Consider the following 19925-nt stretch of genomic DNA (forward strand, 5'->3'; position numbering starts at 1 on the left):
CTCTCTCTCTCTCTCTCTCTCTCTCTCTCTCTCTCTCTCTAAAAAGAGGAGAAAGGGATCGGACCTTTTATTAAAAAAGAAAAGAAAAGAAATAAAATCAACCAATGGATGGAACAGAAGAAGCGGAAATTCAGTTATGGATTTGAAAAATAGATACTGGGTCTGTAATTTTTGTGCCAATGGTGGCAGCAGGCTTAGCAGTAATGCAGTTTTGAGGCTTTGGAGCCGTTTCTGGTTTGTAGTTTGGAAGATAACCAGCCTTTAATCCTCTTCAAGCCTCCAATCTACATTGCTTTGTGCCTTCTTTGGTCACTGTATCAATCACGTATTTCAAGAAATGAATGAACCAGAGATCGATGGAAGCTAGAAGTTGCTTTACTTGATTCATTTAATGCCTTCTTTCTACCAAAGAAGGCAAAAACAAAACCATCAAAATGCATCTTCACTGTGGGAATGTTCACTTCTTGGTACCCAGTGAAGTTAAAGCATGTATCCAGAATGGAAAACCCGGGAGCCGAAGGGAATCCAGAGAACTGTTTCAAGAACTCAGTCTTTAGAGCCCTGTAAACTAATGGAGGAAGTCTAGTGATTACAGTTCCAGAGTCTATCAGAATTCCAGATTTATGTCTACCCTAGAGCTTGTAAAGCTACCCCACTAATTCTAATATCAGTAAGGTTGAGTAGATAGAAGGTTGAAAGTTGTGGATTTGGAACCATTTTAGTGTAAGAGATGGGAGTGGAATTCTTGTAAACAAAAGAATCCTCACCTAGAATAAGTGATCCAGATGCATCACCTTCTATTGAAGGTAAACAGTAGGAGAAAACACCTCCAAGTTGGCTATTTGTTTGAGAAACTAATGAAAGCTCACTGCGACCTAAGCCCATTAGACCGGCAGCTCCCCCGAAGAGACCTTTGTTGTTCTTGCCACAACCAAAGAGAAATTTTGGACTGGTGGTGGTACGAAGATTAAGCTGTTCACAACCTAATTCACTACGAGTATACGATCCATCTCCATATCTCACAAAGTAGTTGCAGGTTGGTTGGCTAGTCCCACATGTTCCTGAATTTCCAGTGGCAAATTGTAGGGACTGGCAAGTGGAAGAGTTGCAGCGAACTAGTTGGTATGATGGGGAGGCCATTGGCTTGAAGAGTGGATCTTGTTGGTTGTAACATGAATAACAATGGTCACACTGGATCCATATCAAATCACTTCTTGTGTCCACTATCACAATCATATTCCTACCTCCCAATTCGACTTTAACAGTGTAGTTAAGTGTCTGAACTCTTATGCCTGAAGTCAAAGGAATTTGGGACCCTGTGATAGGTCTTCAATCTTACCAGAAAGTGCTTTTTTTTATTTTCGATTGCAATGACTGTACCCGAATGTTGTCGGTAATTAAGTGCTTCTGAAGCTCTTTGTCCTAGTCCCTGATCAGTCCAGAGCAATAATCTTTGTGCTTCATTTCCAATACAATTATGTTTTCTGGTTCAATTTCAGGAATACTACCTGAGATCAAACTCTTCTAAACTTCAAATTCTGGTTCTATTTTTGAGCTTTATCTTCAGATTCTAGTTCTGCTGCATTGCTGAGTTCTAATTTAATTTCTAGTTTTAGATTCTTACTGCTCTATCGAATTCAGAGGTATCCTAGTTCTAGCATACTTGGTAGATTTCTTATTTTAGTTACTTGTTTTTGCTTCTATTACTGATATTACAGCATATTGACTGCTTTGAAACATCTTTTCTGGTTGGCTGCTTCTGAAATCAATTCCTAATTAAGGGGTTCTATTCTTGAGTGTCCTACACTTAGTATTATTTTCTCATAACTCAGAATCTGATCCTAGGATTCTTCTTAAATTTTAATATGTTGTTCACCCCATTAGATAGAACCTTCAACCAGCATACTGGCCAGATCTGACAATTTGATGTTCAAATATTAGAAATCTCTCAAATTTGGTGCCTGCTTTCCTGTAGCTCCGAAAATTGTTTGGTGATCTATATCCTATTCCTGAAGTCATTAGATTCCCATCACCTGTGATTAGATCAAAACTCAATCCAAATAAGTTGCAAAACTATGAAATAGACCTGCTGCCAGTTTAGGACTCTCAAAAGCATTACATCAACTTCAAGTACCCACACACTTCTTACCTTTTGCCACAATCAATGCTTTTGCATCGCATTCAGTTCCAGTGCTAACCTCAGGAAAACTACGAACCCTTATGCATAAGTTTATCCAAAAGCTATATCTGCCCCTCTCTCCTTGTAAGCAGCTTCAACCAAATTATTTCTGCATCACTTGAAATACAATGGAACTGAGACAACTTTTCACTACAAATGCAGTCAGTTCAGCAGCCTATAGAATGGAAGCAGTACATCTAGAGGTTGTTTTACTTGATTCATTTAATGCCTTCTCTCTACCAAAGAAGGCAAAAACAAAACCATCTTTTGGTCTGTAATGGAAGGAAAGATCAGGGAGATATCAACCAAAATTGTTGTTGTTGGTCTGTGACTCAAGAAGACCCTGTGATAGCCTGAGGAGGAATTCTGGGCAGATTTTTTTTCTTTCTCCCATAACTCCCCTCTAAAGTATGAACCCAACCATCACATTATACTGAGGGAAATACTATGGAAAACCAAAATGCAATATGCACCATTAAGTTCCCAAATTGGGGTTATGCACATCCGAAACTGGCAGAAAGAAAAGGAACACCAAACAATAAGACATCAACGACTTTGTCTTTTTGAGATCAACTTGTCAATTTCAAGATACTAAATTCCAGCACTAGGTATTAATCCCAAAATGAAAACAAAACCATTCAAGAACCATGCCCAAATAGCCAGGACTCAAAGAATGAGTAGTGGCAGACAGAACAAACCAAGCTGCAAGTTAACAAATCATAAAACATGCGCGTCAACAAAGAAAGAAAAACCAAATCTAATCAATCAACTAATTAGCCATTAAAACCTGCAAGTTAACAAATCATAATGTAAGACAACCAGAAATTTCAAAAAAAAAAAAAAAAAACCAAAGTCCAGCAATTGGAAAAACCAATACAAGCACATGACAGCAGTAATAGTCAACGTAAAACATATTCATTCACTTTTCAAAGTTTTGGTGGATTCAAACCACCATAACCTAGGCACTGGCCCATATGCTCTACCATTTTGAGCTAAAGACTCCTTACCTACGAAAAAAGATAGTACATTAGAGGTTAAAGATCAATAAAAATACTTAGAATCTTGGACTACGGCCACGTAATCACAAAAATAAAGATCCAATGAAACTGTGTGTTTTAATAGGACAAAAAATAAGCCATCACATTAACTGAACTTAATAGTAAAAAAATAAGTCCTCATTAGCTGAATCTAAATGTAATCTTCATCAAGTGATTGATGAGCTACAGATGCTTGAGATGATATATGAGAAATAGAATCTTGCAAGTGACATTGAATATTAGGGTAATCCATGTTGAATAAAAAAAAATAAAAAATGCAGCAAACAACATAACAAACTAAACCTACTCACCATAAGTGACAAGTAACTGGGATATGTGTTATCCGTCAGTTGTGTAGGAGTTGGTGCAGTAGTTGGTACAGGAGTTGGTTATTATTCTTGTAATCGTTGACTATTACTTGGTCCTCCACTTTTTTTCTTCCTTGTTTTTCAACCCAACTCTTTAACCATTTACCACCTCTTTTACTTTTCTCTTTATGCTTCAACGTACTCTATCGTATACGTCATCTAAGAAATCAAGCAATATTGGCATATCAGGGCGATCAACTGGGTTTCTAATATTACCAAGCTTCAACCTTAATTCATTCGCAGTATCCTTCACCAACTCGTATCCCTTAGCTGTATTTGAAGCTTCTGATGCTATTTGAATAAGTTCATGACAAATACACCTATATCGTTGCGTACAGTCCAAGTTTACATCTTATTCAACTTCTTTCCCCCTACTGTCATTGACCACCATATTTTTTGCTCCCCGTGTCCATCTCTTCAAAAAATAGTATTCAGAAATACGCTTTATGTCTAACACATCCAAAACTTTCAAACAATGGCAACACAGAATACCATCAGTCTCTAATTTCATGCAAGAGCATGCTACAATTCCTTGAAGTGGGTTACAACATACTTTATACTCACAGTCTGCTTCATAAATCCCAACCTGAAAATAAATGTAGGGGATTCCATCAGTCCGACTTATAATGGTGCAAACAGTCATCCAATTATATTCCTCTTTAAATAACTGAAAAAATAACAGGAGCGTAGAGTTCCCCAACTTGTTTCTATACAATAGACATTGAATTTGCATGTCATGGCATCTTGTTTCGTGCATCAAATTCAGCTTTTAATTTATTACCATGCTTCTGTTTAAGAACTCTCTCAAAGTGTTTAAAAAATTGCCCAACATCCAAAGTTGACTTCAAATAGTCCTTCAAGTCACTGTTGAGACTCTCACTGAGCTGTGTACTTCGAATGCCTATTGTGAATGTGTTTTTCATATAGCACTTCACTCATTGACTTTTAAGCCCATATATGCACTGCAACCATTCATTATCCTTAACATCATACTCGTTCAGCAAATTATACCATGTTGTCTCGAATTCATCTTCCACATCGTATTCGTATATGCATTTCTTTAAATTTGTAAGAAAATGAGAGCCATCTTTCTTCATATAACCCAAATGCGTAATGCCATTCTACATTAAGTGCCAAATACACAATCGTGCCATATCTGAGGCCACATTTCCTTTAATGCTCTAGCCATAGTTTTGTCTTGGTCTGTGAAGATAGTTATAGGCTTCTTTCCACCATGTGTTTCAGCAAATACCTCAAACAACCATTTGAAAGATTCCACTATCTCATCATATAAACGTGCGGCCCTGAATATGGTGCACCGTCTATGATAATTGAATCCAGCAAACAACCCAAACAGCCTACGCTCTTTGTTGGTGTGAAATGTAGTGTCAAAGCTGACTACATCTCCAAATTGTGTGTAGTCAATAATCATCTTTGGATCAGCCCAAAATATGTTAGTTATTTGTTCTTCACTATCCAGCTGAAATGAGTATATGAAAGATGGGTTGTTCTTAGTTTGGGTAACAAAGTTCTTCATCAAGCTACCTCCTTCACCATATGTTAAGACACGTTGTCTTTTAGTGCGGAGATAGTTCCTAACATCTTGAGTCATACAGCTCAGGTTTTCAATCCCACCAGCATGCCCACCCATCAACTCAATTGTGGATCTAGGCCTGATTCCCGAGTCATCTGCCAAATCAATTTCATACCTATGTATGTCTAACATATTCCTCTGTGAACGCATCATATGAACTATTGATGTAGTATGAAGCTCATGATTATGTTCTCTCACAAAGTCACAGCACTTGTATTTTTCCTCATCGACCAAATATATGTTCATTCGTGCCTGGCAATTTATTCTTGTCTCAGTTCAGGGGTTAACAATATTGATGTCTCGCTTGTCACTCAACCGACAACCAGCTTTTGAACAGACAAATCCCCTAGATGTTATAGTTGTGTTGTCTTTCTTGCTTTTATTCACAAAATGTCTCCTAACACTAAACCCCATTGCCCGTCCATAATTGTTATAATAATCATATGCATTCTGTTCTGAATTGAATAACATCCCAAACCCAGGTTCACTCACATCATTTATGCAAATATTCTCCATACTAGACAAAACAAATAAAAAACAATAAGGTAATAGTAGTTCAACAGAATTTGACAAAGCAAGAGCAAGAGTGGAGTTGAAAATAAATAAATTAAATACTATGTATCAAATAAAGAAGAAAAATATTATGAGCAAAAGTGCAAGCAAATACAAATATGAAATTGAAATTTTATTAAAAAGAAACGCTAATCATACAAATATAAATACAAGGACAACAAAAACAACAACAACAACAACCAAAACCTTATTCCAACTTAATGGGATCGGTTACAATATAAATACAAGGATGGAGACAACAACAACAAAATATAAATACAAGGACGGAGACAGCAAAATTCTTAGGTTTTAACAGAGACACAAGCAAATAAAAATTATGATTTTCAAATCAGCCAAGGAAAAAAACCCTAAATCTGCATTCCCGTCTTCAGTCATATGTCACTGATAAGTTGCTAAGAACAACCCTTTCCCCTAATATTTCAGCATTCAAAATCACAGAGCAACTTGGTTCAAAGTACAATGTAAATACTTTAAAAAAAAAAAAAATCAATTTCAGAGATAGCAAGTCGAGCAAGGAACAGAGAAAGAGAGATAGCAAGCAAATAAAAATATTGAAATTGAAATTTTATTGAACAGAAAACCTAATATTTCAGCATTCAAAACCACAAGCAACTTGGTTCAGAGTACAATGTAAATACTTCAAAAAAATTTCAATTTCAGAGATAGCGAGTTAAGCGAGGAATAGAGAGACAACATGCAATAAAAGAGAGAGAGAAGGCCCTTTGTAGAGACATTAACATTAACATGAAAGAAAAAAATAAAAAGAGAGAGAAGGCTTTGAGTATTTCATACCTTTGCAAAGAGCGCTTTGTAACACAAGGAGAGAGCGAGTCGAGCGAGAAACAGAGAGAGAGAGAGAGATAAGAGTCAAGTGAGGAAGAATCAACAGAGACGAAGAGTTGAGCGAGTCGCGAGCCAGAGGGAGAGTCGAAAGAGATAGTTAGGGCATAACCAAACCGTAACAGAGAGGGAAAGAGAGAGAATCAAAAGAGGAGAGAGGGAAAGACATAGAGTCGAAAGAGGAGAGAAGGAAAAACTTTCGCCTTTTATTTCAAATTGATGAACCAAACCGGTTTGCTCTGATACGGTTTGGTTCAAATTGGTTCTTCACTGATTTGGTTCAAATTGGTTTTATCAGTGGCATAAAATCTGGACCTCTCATTTGGTATTTGACACGTGTCACTCTCTGAAGGGGGTATTTCACAGAATTGTACCAGATTAGAATTGCAGACGATTTTTATCTAGAAATTTGTGGTTTAAGTGGATCGTACGGAACTAAGTGAATCATCATTGCCTGATGTCCATCAGTACATTGCAGTTGAAGATTCTAATATTAAGTATTTTTTTCATTTATTAGTTTGCGTACATAAAATTTAAAATAGCAAGCGCCTATATGGATAAAAGGAGATAAGTTTGCAGCTTGAATTAACTATGATGTTGATTTAGAATTGACCATGAGGGTTGATTCTATAATGTTTAAATTCACCACATGGTGATTCGTTTTGAGAATAGTAGTTAGTTGTAATAAGTGGAAGGAAATGTTCTTCGTATTGACATATGCTGTTATGATTCGTGAGCTAAAGTTTTCATTTTAAATCTGTAATGACCTTTTAAGGGACAAGGTCAGTATGGCTATACATTAAGTTAAGAACTTACCATGTTTACTTGGCGTGTGAAAATATAGGCCAAGTGGGAGAATGTAAGCACTGCCACATCAGTAGTAATTTCTCTTAGCAGTTATTGGTTGGAGTTACATAGTAACCACTCTTAGTAGTTGAATGGTAATTGTAGCCCCCATTTCATTGATGGAAGGAATTGGGGTTGCGACATTATGCTATAAAAGAAGGGTCCCTCTTCATCAATACTGTAAAAAACTACCATCATTTTCGCTATTGAAAGACAAAGAGAAGTCATAAGACTATCTCTTAAGCTCATTATGAGAATTTTTACATATCATGGGAGAATCATTGGATGTTTTCTAGAGTAACATTGGACAGCATGGTGGGATTAATGATCCAATTGAGAGATAAGTTCCGCTATCCTTTTGATTTCTTTCACTTAATTCACCGCTTTGATTACAATCAGATTTTTCCTATGTAATAGTCACAAAAGAAAATAAACGGGAGGTAGATTTTGTCTCAGGTGATTTGAAAACCCTTATTAAAGTTTTACAATTTATTTTAGAACTGGAGATAATATAAGTTTCTTTCCTCGCCATAAATAAAGCATGCTTCTTTCCATGAATGGTGATCTCTCAAAATTGATTAAAAAATCTTGAGCAGAAGAATATTTTTGCCCTTCTCCATGAAGAAAACGAACAATGACTTCTACCAGAATATGAACCAAGTTTTCCCACACCAATGGTCAACTGATGAATTCAGGTGATATCTACGGGATGTAGGGAAACAATTGACGGTATAATTGACCATTTGTAATTGGGGTGACAAACAATTATGGTCATTGATGAATGTACTTATTTTTACCCATGATGCAAGAAAACTTTCTCCACAGAATATGTTGTTTTATATGTGCAAACATAAACAGAATTATCTGTAGATTATAACTAATGATTACTAGACTCCTAATAATCCAGTTAATAAACTCTTAACAGAAATAGATATCGAACTGGGAAATGGAGGCTGTGAATCAGAACCGACCCACCAAACAACAAAAATAAAAGCCGCAAGAAAACTGCCACTTTTTTAGCCTTTTAGTGGAAAACTGCCACAAAATGTCACTAAGCCAGGACAGGTGGGCTTATGTATTTTGTATCAAAATTTCTCAATTAATTATTTATGGAAGATGATACACTAAAAGCCGGGTAACCCCTTACACTAGTCCAAAGGCCAATGGTAGCATTTGTAAAATCATTAAGATGAGCAAGACTTTTATTTTTCATGAAAGGTGGGGCAGTCATTTTGTCCCCACTGTATCTAGATGCAGGGAACAATCCTTGTTTAAGACTTTCTTTTTCCATTATTTATGGGAGAGAAATAGACAGACCACATATATATGGTAAGAGGGTGGCACAAATGGATATATAATGTCATAGTTTAAAAATTGGATCAGATCAGGTAATCATATCAAGACCAATCATTGATCCTAATTGATCCAATCCAATCCCCATTGATATCAATTCGATCTATATCGGTTTATGAGATTAACCGATTTCTACCTGAAGGCAAGTAGTTCTTTCCTAGCAACTCTCACTCTGATACCTAATGATCCACACGTGGGTATGAAATCATAACAACGTAATTTCAAAATGAGAAAGAGAGATTAACACAGAAGGCACTAAATTATAATATGCCACCGGCAGTGTGCATATCCTTTTCGATCCCCTTCATAGGTAGCAAAGCCGTATAAAATCCAAACGCAAGAATCATATTGCCATCTACTTAAATCTGAAAAAAATAAGAACAATCCATTTAGCCCACATCACCTACTACTTATTCAATTCAAGCACATCATAGAGAGAGAGAGAGAGAGAGAGAGAGAGAGAGAGAGAGAGAGAGAGAGAGAGAGAGAGAGAGAGATGGCAAACACAACCACCGCAACCACTCCATTTGTGGTGGATGATTGCCGTGGAGTCCTCCAAGTCTACAGTGACGGCTCCATAGTCCGCTCTGATCGGCCATCCTTCAACGTGACCGTCCATGACGATGGCTCTGTGATCTGGAAAGACGTCACTTTCCACCCAATTCATGGTCTCCAACTCCGTCTCTACAAACCCGCTTCAGCGTCCTCTACAAAGCTCCCAATCTTCTACTACATCCATGGTGGTGGCTTCTGCATCGGCTCTCGCACTTGGCCCAACTGCCAAAACTATTGCCTCCGTCTCGCTTCCGAACTTCAAGCCGTCGTTATCTCACCTGATTATCGTCTCGCACCTGAGAATCGCCTTCCGGCGGCAATCGAAGATGGATTCGCAGCGGTTAAGTGGCTCCAAGCTCAGGCTCTGTCCGATAATCCCGATACTTGGTTGACTGATATTGCTGATTTCGATAGAGTTTTTATCTCGGGAGACTCGGCCGGGGGAAACATCGCTCACCATCTCGCGGTTGGACTCGGAGCAGGTTCGCCGGAGTTGGCTCCTGTTCGAGTGCGTGGTTACGTTTATTTAGCTGCTTACTTTGGCGGAACCGTACGGGTGAAGTCAGAGCTGGAGGAAAAGGTCTCCTTCTTCAACACGGATATTTCTGACAGGTATTTTTCTAACCCCACCACGACCACGACTTAAAAAAAAAAATGTATGAGCCCCTACGGTGGGGAGTCAATTTGAAACCCGCATTGATGCTCCTAATTGGGCCTGATACGTTGATGACCCAACTATAATCAGTCCGATTAATAAGGTAATACAGGGTACAAGGGGTAAGCTCGATGAGCCTCCCAACCGGCTGACTCAAATCGACATGTTTAGCCCGTCCTTTTATATATTTATTTGATTTTTTTGGAATAGAATATATATATATATTGATATTTTTGTCTATTATTGACTGTAATTAAGTGTAATATCTTTTCAAAATTGCTGATAATTCAACAAAATAAATTAAAGTATCTTAAATCTAAGGACATGAAAGACCGTTTAATGCCCATTCAAGGCTATATTGGTACATTATCCTGTTTAAGACCCGATTATAGCCCGATTAGCCTGATTAAAGCCCGAAACCTGATCAAGACCGAACCATTTCTTAAATAGGTAGATCATGGTCCGAGGACATAGGCCCGGCTAGGCCCGACCAAGACCAACCCAGCCGGACCAATTGACACGCCTACTCTGAACCCTGAGGTTTGGGCCTAGGCAATTACTAGCCCTAAACATGATGGGTCCTACCAGGGGTGTACAATCTGTCAGTTTTGATGGGACTTTCCCACTTTAGGACCTCGCACTATGATTGATTTGTTGAAGTAATCGGGCCTTATTGTTTAGGTAGGGTCTCATTTATAAATGATCGGTCAGTTATCTATCTTTAATCGGGCTAAATAAGTTAATAAGACATTTATCTATAAATAGGTTTTAAGTATGTTAGGTTAAGTAAACATACTCTTAACATATCAGGCTATTAATTGGTTGATTTCGATCAGATACCCATCGGCTTGCACACCTTCATTAAGAACAACGGTTCATAAATCAAGTTGGGCCTGGAATTTGACGTCTCCACGTCCTACATCCCTATTCTAAGTTTTTGAGTCCTGAGATCTACATTCTAATGGGAAGGGCTTGGGCTCCTATTTTTTGGGATACTTTGAAAATCAAATTGGATATCAGTATATTTGCTTTGGCTCAAAATCCACTCTTCTGGTTCACCATTAATTTTCTGATATGATCCCATATCAGCTTATGGGGGTTGATCCCACATAGGTTTCCATGGGAATTGATGTGGGTTGATATGGTCTTGGGTCCCTCACCTTGTAAGCCCGGTTTATGGGGTTGAGTTCTTCCAGGACCGTAACAGTGGTATCAGAGCAGCCGATCCTCAGTCCAACCCACACCCGGAAAGAGATACTTGGTGCCAGAGTGAGAGCCGTTAGGAAAGGGCTACCTACCGCTAGGCAGAAACCCTAAAATAGAGTGAGAGTCACCTAGAAAGGGCTATTTAATTCGGAGTGGGCCACCGTGAACGTCAGGTTCGGAAGCGTGGTGGTACATTACGATCACATATCATCTTATGGGGGCTAATCCCACATTGGTTTCCTATGGAAATTGATGTGGGTTAATATGGTCTTAGGTCCCCTCACCTTGTAAGCTGGTTTATGGGGTTGAGTTCTTCCAGGACCGTAACATTTTCACTTTTCAGAAAGAAATTAAAAAGAATAGTGTTTCAGTGTCTGATTTAAAGCTATTATCTACAGAAATACTCAGGAAAAAAGGGGGGAGGGGTTTAGTCAACAATAGATATGAATTATATAAGGTTAGATGCCAAGGAGTGAAATTTGGCCAAGCTCTTTTACATCTCATTGAAAAAGTCATCCTCTCTAGGAGATGGAAAAACCCATAAAAATCCCTAATAACAATGCCTACAAGCAGCAAACCGAACATAATGGAGGGGAAAAAAAAAATATGCATTTACTTTTGTAATCATAGAAGCTTATAATTGCAAAGCAAATTGCATTAACCTTTGCAGATGCCAAATAAATAACATTTATTTTTTGTCTTAACTTTCCATAGTGACCACTTGAAGTTTGTAACGGACTACAATGGATTTGGCTCAAAGAGTCTCTAATCTTCCTTTCTTTTGGCTCCTACACTAGGTGATTGACCAGTGAAAGCTGCGACCCCAAGCCCATGATTAAGGGTGTCAAAATCAGACTGAAACAGAACCTAGCCAGTTATACTGAAACTGTGAAACTATTTAACAGATGGTTCAGTTTTGGTTTGAGACCATGAATTAAATAGATTAAACCGAACCAAACCATTTAAATTCAATTATTTATATATACATACAAATATATACATAATAAATTGTGTAAGGGAATGATAGCAATTGTCCCTAATCGAGTCTTAAAAATCTGCCACATTGTAATTTAAGTTGGGTTTTAATTCTTTGGTCAAATAGGTCTCAAAGTCCCCAAAGTTTCAGTTCGACTACACTTCATCAAATGGCAAAACCGAGCTTTGAAAAATACAAGACCATGAAAAGGTGCAAAAAACAATCGAAATAACCATATACGTGTATAGATATGCATGAAAATGAATGCCAATACACAAGAGGAGAGAGGGTGACAAAGGCTATGTACCTTAGCGGCGTGCCTCCACTTTCCCCATTATATATCTATCTTAGAAAGTGTGATTATATATTTTACCAAAAAAAAAGTGCGGTTATATATTAATGTGTATAGTAGATGCATCATGTGTACCCCTGCTGTTTTGACATGGGAATTAACTTTGTAACATGAGATGACATTGGACAGGTTTTGGAGGCTTTCAATACCAGTTGGTGAGACAACAGATCATCCATTGGTGAACCCATTTGGACCTGCTAGCCCAAGCCTTGAACCTTTGGCTCTTGACCCTATCCTAGCGGTAGTTGGTAGCTGTGATATACTCAAGGACAGAATTAAAGATTACGTAAGGAGATTCAAAGAGTGGGGAAAGAAAATAGAGTACGCTGAATTCGAGGGAGAGGACCATGGTTTCTTCGCACTCCATCCCAATTCTGAAGCAGCAAACAAGTTGATGCAACTCGTTGAAAGATTTATCGCTGAAAACTCCAGCAACTAGAGTTGAGTTGTACTTGCACACACTTGTTTCACTCTTCTCATCCTATTTATTGCAAAAGTGTGTCTACGCTCTTTAAAAATTTCCCATGATTGTTTCAATAATGAGGATCTATTAAAAAATAAGCATGCCATGCATGTCTTATATACTATTCTCTAATGTTTAACATTCGCCACTAGTTACACGTGGGAAAATTTATCTTGAAGGTGCTTTGGTAGATGTAATAGTATGTTCATTAAAACATATATCAGGGTGGGATCTGGCTTTTGTCAACTTATTCCAATTTGATTCAAGGGTGTCAAGTGGTTCGATTTTAATTTTTTTTTTCAGTTCAAGATACCAAACGTGTTAACCGAATCATAACTGGAACTGAATACTTTTTTGTAACTTAAATCAAAACGATTCAGTTCTTATTCAATTTCATTTGGTTCATATACTCAATAATTCAGTTTAACTTATTCATTTTTCTTCAATTCATTTATTTGGTTTGTATGAGACTTGGGAATGGATGTCTTGTATTGGCCTTAAAGAAGCAAGACAAGAAAGAGGAAACAAATATAACTGCAGAAGAGAAGTGAGAGAGCCGGTAATCTAAAAACAAAAGTGGAAGAGACAAATTGAAAACTTATATCTTAGAACTCGTGTTGTAGCCTTTTAGGATTGAGTATGGTTTAGATTTCGTTTATATGGGTTATACTTCACTCGGTTCTCAATGGGTTCAAATAAAAAAATTTTAGGCTAAAACCAGAACCTAACCGAATGAAATTTCAATTTTAAAAAATCAAAATCTATTTTTTTTTTTTTTTTTTTTCTATTCAAATCTGTTTGGCTTTAAATGGTCGATTTCGGTTCAAATTATAAATTGATACCCTTAATTCAATTAGCACTGAAACTTTGTGAATATGCGATCCAAGTGATTCTCATGCTTCAAAATGATACTCTAGAGATTAATATAAAAATTATACCATATATATATATATATATATATATAAAAAGATCCTGATAAGTGGCACAAAGGTTAATGAATTGTCATCATTGCCACTGATACCATATTAGCTAACATAGCAAAGTCCATGTCTTAGAGGATATTGTACCCCTATTATTGGTCAAATTTCAACACAAAATGAGCATATTGTATAAATCAAAGGTTTGTCCAAAATTATGAAAAATTACAGTAAATATCATTAGCCTCTATATATATATATATATATATATATTATATTTTGTAACCTACTAGAGGTTAGGGTTTGTTCATAGGAACTATGTTTTGCCTTTTATTTTTTTATTTTTTCTAAATGCAAAATGTTATGCCCCCATTGTATAATCATAATTTGCTAAACTTTACCAGTGAAAAAAAAAAAAAAAAAAGTGTTGTGTCATCTATCATATAACCCTCCAACATCCATTAAAGCCTGCTAAATGACAAAAATATTTGACTTTGTAAAGTTGACAAAAACTCACTGAATATTTTTTCCAAACGAAATAGCGAAAACTTGATAGTTGACAGAATACTTGAGTTAATATTTGCAAGTAGTTTTTTTTTTTTTTTTTTTTTTTGAATAAATAATATATTAAGAAAACGAAACAGAAAGAAGGGGAAAATCGCAACAAAACATGCCACCCAAGAACCTAATAATAATGAAAGAACATCAGCAATAAAGAAAAATAAATCCAAACGAGAGAGATCCCTAAAAGAGGCTATGAGGGGAGTGGAAGAACTATACCGGAATATCCCAAAATGCTTGTATATCAGTATGTATATTAAGGGTATTTTGGTCATATCATGAATATATGTTTCAGGAGTTGTATTTTAGTTTTTCTTGTTGTAATCATGTTTGAATGATATTTTCATGATGGTATGATCCCAATCCCCATGTCCCCCTTTATTATTGATTTTTTCATAATGCATATCAACATGTTCCCTTTATATTTCATTATACTAACCATGAAGAGCTAGTTGGATACAAAAATATGGATTTGATCATTTTTTTTTTTATTTTGGCTATGCATTTTTAAATGAGTGTGATATGTTTGTTTAGCATGTCTATAGTCAAGTAAAGTTCAACCGCTAGCTAGGATTGAAGTCTGATTTTTACCTAGTGGAATAAGATGTGTAACTCCTTTCTCGGACCGCAACTTAACACAAACCCTAACTCTTTGTTAGATAGTTCGAATGGAATTCTGTTTATTTTTAGTTATAAGTACTAGAACTTAATTTAGGTGGATGTAGTCATTTTTTATTTATTTTCAATTATGAATACTAAACCTTAATCTAGATGGTGAATCCCCATCAATAGAGACCATTGGACTCATTCTTAAGGAGAGATGCAGGAAAACCCATTGTCTTCACCGTGACATTGGGATGCATCATGATATACCATATGGGCTTCTATAGCGGCTGCTAGTGTTTTGTGTACCCAAGTCTGAACCCATAGGCTTAGGTTGTAATATTGTTGTCAGGGTTTCATGACTTCACTAATGATGCTTCCACTCTATAGGCTAGTTGACCGGGTTATTAAACCGATGTTGGCAGTGTTATAGATTCCTCTCAAAGACACCATATGACAAGTGTTGCACTCTTCCACCACAATTGAGTCAATTAGTGATCAATTTCATTCGATAGAGTGAGAAGATGTTTTAAAATTTATGGATTTGGAGTTTTTATCTTGCTATCACAGGTGATAGAATTTCTGAAGTGTTGTTCCAGATATTTCGCCTTTCTCATAAAGAACCCATTGTGGGTTGGGCAATCTTGTCACCATAGATGTGAAGCCAATAAATAAAGAAGAGGTTTAGGGCTTGGGGAGACTATGGATTCTACTAAAAGAGAGGAAGAAGTTGTCGATTATTTGAGGAGACGTGGCATATATTTTCATCCAATTCTGAAAGCTTTACTATCTATACATTTTGGGTTAAAAAATATCCAAGTAGAAACAATTATATGAAACAACTCTAGTTAAGGAGAAATAGAAACTCTATAGATAGCTGATATACTTGTAATTACTCAGCCTGTTAGGATCCACCACCTGGCAGTGAACAAGAAAGAAGACCATAATCTCCTCGTTAGAAACCCATCCAACAAGGTCGCACCACATATGAAGGGATTCTCATAAAAAGTATACACGAGAAGAACATCGTAATCAAGCCGTTAAAATATTATTACCTTGGCAACCATCTAAGAAATACCATTGATAGCACAAAATTCCTATTACTACTTCTCTCTCTTAAGATATATATATATATATATATATATGTATACAAGGAAATAGACCCCAAGTAACAAACTGACACTCTCTCTTTAACCTTTCTTCTCTCATTTGGTCCTAGAACTCACATTTGTTGCAACCACACTAATTTAAGTATCAGAGAGTCATTGCCGCTGCAAAGCTCGAGCTCTCTCTTTTGTCTGTTTTTGTCTCTCTCTCCTTTCAGGTCTCATGCTGAAGAATGTAAATGGAAACCTATCTACAATAGACATTATTTATGGAAAAAATACTTTGGAATTCCATGCCCTACTTTAGCCTTTAGGTCAATATATATGAGACAAACTTGAGACTACATAGAATGTAATTGCATATGACGTTAACAAGGTCAATCCCATTGGTTATTGGCTTAGTTTGGAGCGAAAAACCATGCTAATTTAGTTTACTCAAAACCCCATTTCCCAACGTATTTTGGTTTTTTATAGAAAATAAATGTGGAGACGATTCATGGAGATCAATGAGCATGCACGATAAACACTATAAAGATATGTTTTAGGTATACCTGAATCCATGGCTAAAGAATAACAACTCCTCAAATCTCTTTTTATATGCTCCTTATACAATACGATCAATGTTGGTCTGGCCTACCCTCTTTCCCTTTTGCTTTAAATCATTAGTCTCACTTAATAGGTCAGTGATAACTATATAAAAGGGTAAGGGTAGGGACCAACCCGCAATGAAATTAGGGTTTCCTTCCCATTAAGGAAACAATACCTTAGGTCCACACATAGTAATATATATTTCATACCATTAAGGTCTGTAAATAAAATCTAATATCTCCATAGAGGTCACTTACCATTATTGAATTATTTCTGCTTACTCCATCTGTAGTCAACACCACTAAATCGATTTTGAAAACAAATCTTGAACTATGCTAACCCACCTAATTGGAAATCTTACAATTTTTTCACGACGATATTGTACATCTCCAAACCATGAAAACTTCCATGTGAATCCAAGCTTTTGGCCTTGTCTTTTGCATTATCTGGTTCAATGTTACTAGTTGAATCAACATCACTTTCAACCTGAGAATCTGATTAGCTTCTGTGATATCAATTTTTCATGTCCTAGACCTTTGGAAATAGAGGTGATTGTTTTCAAGCTCTGTGTCATTACATTTATTTATTTTTGTCAAAAAATAAATTATGCATTAGAGTTAAAACAACGATCAAGTTCAAGTACATCCTATGAAAAACAACGAGGCATATCTCTCATTTACAGACAGAAAAAGCATTAGAAGAGATAGTGAACGATGCTAAAAGATGAGCAGAAGAGTTTGCAGTCCTCAAAACATGAAAAAGAAAAATGTTCATCAAAATGTTCAACTACACATTCAAAAAAGGGATTCGTAAGGTGTCTGGCATACTTGATTAAATCAACATAGCCTGATTCCATCAAAATTGTCAACTACACATTCAGAAAAGAAAGCAGATCTAGGAATATATTTTAGAGTCACGGCCAAAAATAAATAAATAAATAAATTATGATCATCCCGGATGAGAGCACCATAACCAGTAGTTGATCCTTCAATAAAGGCACCCTCATAATTTAATTTAGCATAACCTTGGATAGGAGTATTCCAGCCCTTTGAGGGTTTGTTGATGGAAAAGGACAGTTAATGGAAGTAGCTGCCAAATCCTGCACCATCATATTAGCTAAGAATAAAGTTTCATTTGGAATAGTTGAAACATGTTTAAAACTGTTAGAATTTATATTTATTTTATTATAATTAAGTTTCAAAATGAGGTTTTTCTTTTATATGTTTTATGACTTGTAATCAAGGATTAAAGTATCGGTATCGATCGCCATATCGGTCGGCCAAAATTAAGATACGTATCGGAGAGTATCGTATCGTATCGGAGATACACTAAGATACGCTAAAGATACACACATAAATGGATAGGAAACATTTTTTTAAATACTTTTGCATAAAGAGTTTGTTAAAAAAAGCTATTGATAACATGTATTATGCATAAACACTAAATTGAGGGTATCGTACTAAGAATTCAAGGTTTGTACTTGTCCCATAAATGTAAAATCCTTATTCCCAACTTTGATTTCCACTTTAGTTAGAGAGAAATATGGCTGACAGCAACTTTGGAACAAAAACCCTTCAAAAAATCGTGTTTTTCTGAAAAATTATCCATCTTGGCCATTATATGACCGATACGTACTAATCGATACATACCGATACGTACCGATTTATATCGATACTCACCAATACGTGCCAATATATACCGATACGTACCGATCTATATATACCGATACTCACCGATACGTACCAATACATACCGAAACGTACATTGTACCTCAATTTTATAATTTTCATAGTCGTATCGAGGCATATCGTATCGTATTGATGTGTATTGGTGGTGTATTGATGCATATCGGTATGTATTGTAGGATATATATCGATACGAAAGGATTTTAAAAATTTCATGTATCATATCGATGTGTATCGTATCGGTCGGCTAAATTTAAGATACGTATCGGAAGGTATCGTATCGGTATCGGAGATACTTAAAACCATGCTTGTAATGGTGTGAGACCCTTAGGGTCAAGGTAGTGGAAGATGGTCAATAACACCCTATGGGTGCCTTAAAGTCCATTCATGGCCATTACCATGAGTGGAGAGGTGGACAAAGAGAATTGATTGGGATTAATTTCATTTATGAAATTAATTCTTAATCCATGCCATAGGTTATTGCCAAATGGAGGTAAATGGTCAATATCATTATGTAGGTGTCCTAAAGTCTATTCATGGTCACTACCATAAATGGGGAGGTGTGCTAGAAAATTATCAATAACACCCTATGAGAACTCTAAATTTCATTCATATCATTACCATGAGTGGGGAGGTGGGCTAAAGAATTGATTGAGATTAATTCAATTTATTGAATTAATTTCTAATTCATGTCCATATGACATTATTCTCCAATTAACTTGCTATTAGTTGGAGGTTACTCTTGGAGAATCCAAGATAGTGCAAAGGTTGGTTTTGATTCTATATAAATCCAACCAAATACCTTGTAGAGACACACACTGACACTCCATCTATTTCTACTCTTTACAATCATACAAGTCTTTCTCTTCTTTTTATCTTCTCTAAGTCTTATGTAAGGTTAGAGGGGGCTGTTGTGCTGTAGCTTTTTGTTCCTAGAAGGGACTAGAAGAATTGTCTCATCTTCTAGTGGAAGGTTGTTTTATCTTGGAGGTAGAGATGCAGAACAACTCTTGGCAGTAGAGGGTATCAATTACCTTAGGCAGCACTACAAGTGTGATTCAACCTCAATTCTGATCGAAGCTTCTTCAGTTGCTGTGGTGGTGATTCAACATTTATTTGAAGTTTATCCCCATCTCATTTTAGCCAAGGATCAATACTACAACATCATAGTAGTTTCCACTGCAAAAGCTCTGTATTGCAATTTATTTTATTTTTGTAAGAAATTGTAATACAATTACCCAACAAAAACCCTTCTTATTACTTGTGTGCTTGATTTCCCAGGAGAGAATAGCATTAAATTGGGCTACTTCCTTGCAATCTCTCTTATAGAAACCAGGAATCTCAAACCAAGACTCTACCCACTCTGCAAATATATGGTAAGACATGGGGGGTTTAAGGAAAAAAGGAGATCTAAACCAAACTAGTTTAGCGTGTGGTTGCAGGATAAAAGGGAAAATAATCCTCTGTT

General features: G+C 36.4%; 1 protein-coding gene across 1 annotated transcript; it reads left to right on the forward strand.

Annotated features, from left to right (window-relative positions):
• Positions 1-9162: 9162 nt before the first annotated feature.
• Positions 9163-13205, forward strand: LOC122092486 (probable carboxylesterase 15). The gene is made up of 2 exons (XM_042662812.1): positions 9163-9957; positions 12664-13205. Exons 1-2 carry the CDS (start codon positions 9287-9289, stop codon positions 12971-12973), a joined length of 981 nt encoding a protein of 326 aa, XP_042518746.1. The 5' UTR covers positions 9163-9286; the 3' UTR covers positions 12974-13205.
• The last annotated feature ends 6720 nt before the right edge of the window (positions 13206-19925 follow it).

Source organism: Macadamia integrifolia, chromosome 10, assembly GCF_013358625.1.
Source record: "Macadamia integrifolia cultivar HAES 741 chromosome 10, SCU_Mint_v3, whole genome shotgun sequence".
In the NCBI taxonomy this organism is placed as follows: domain Eukaryota; kingdom Viridiplantae; phylum Streptophyta; class Magnoliopsida; order Proteales; family Proteaceae; genus Macadamia; species Macadamia integrifolia.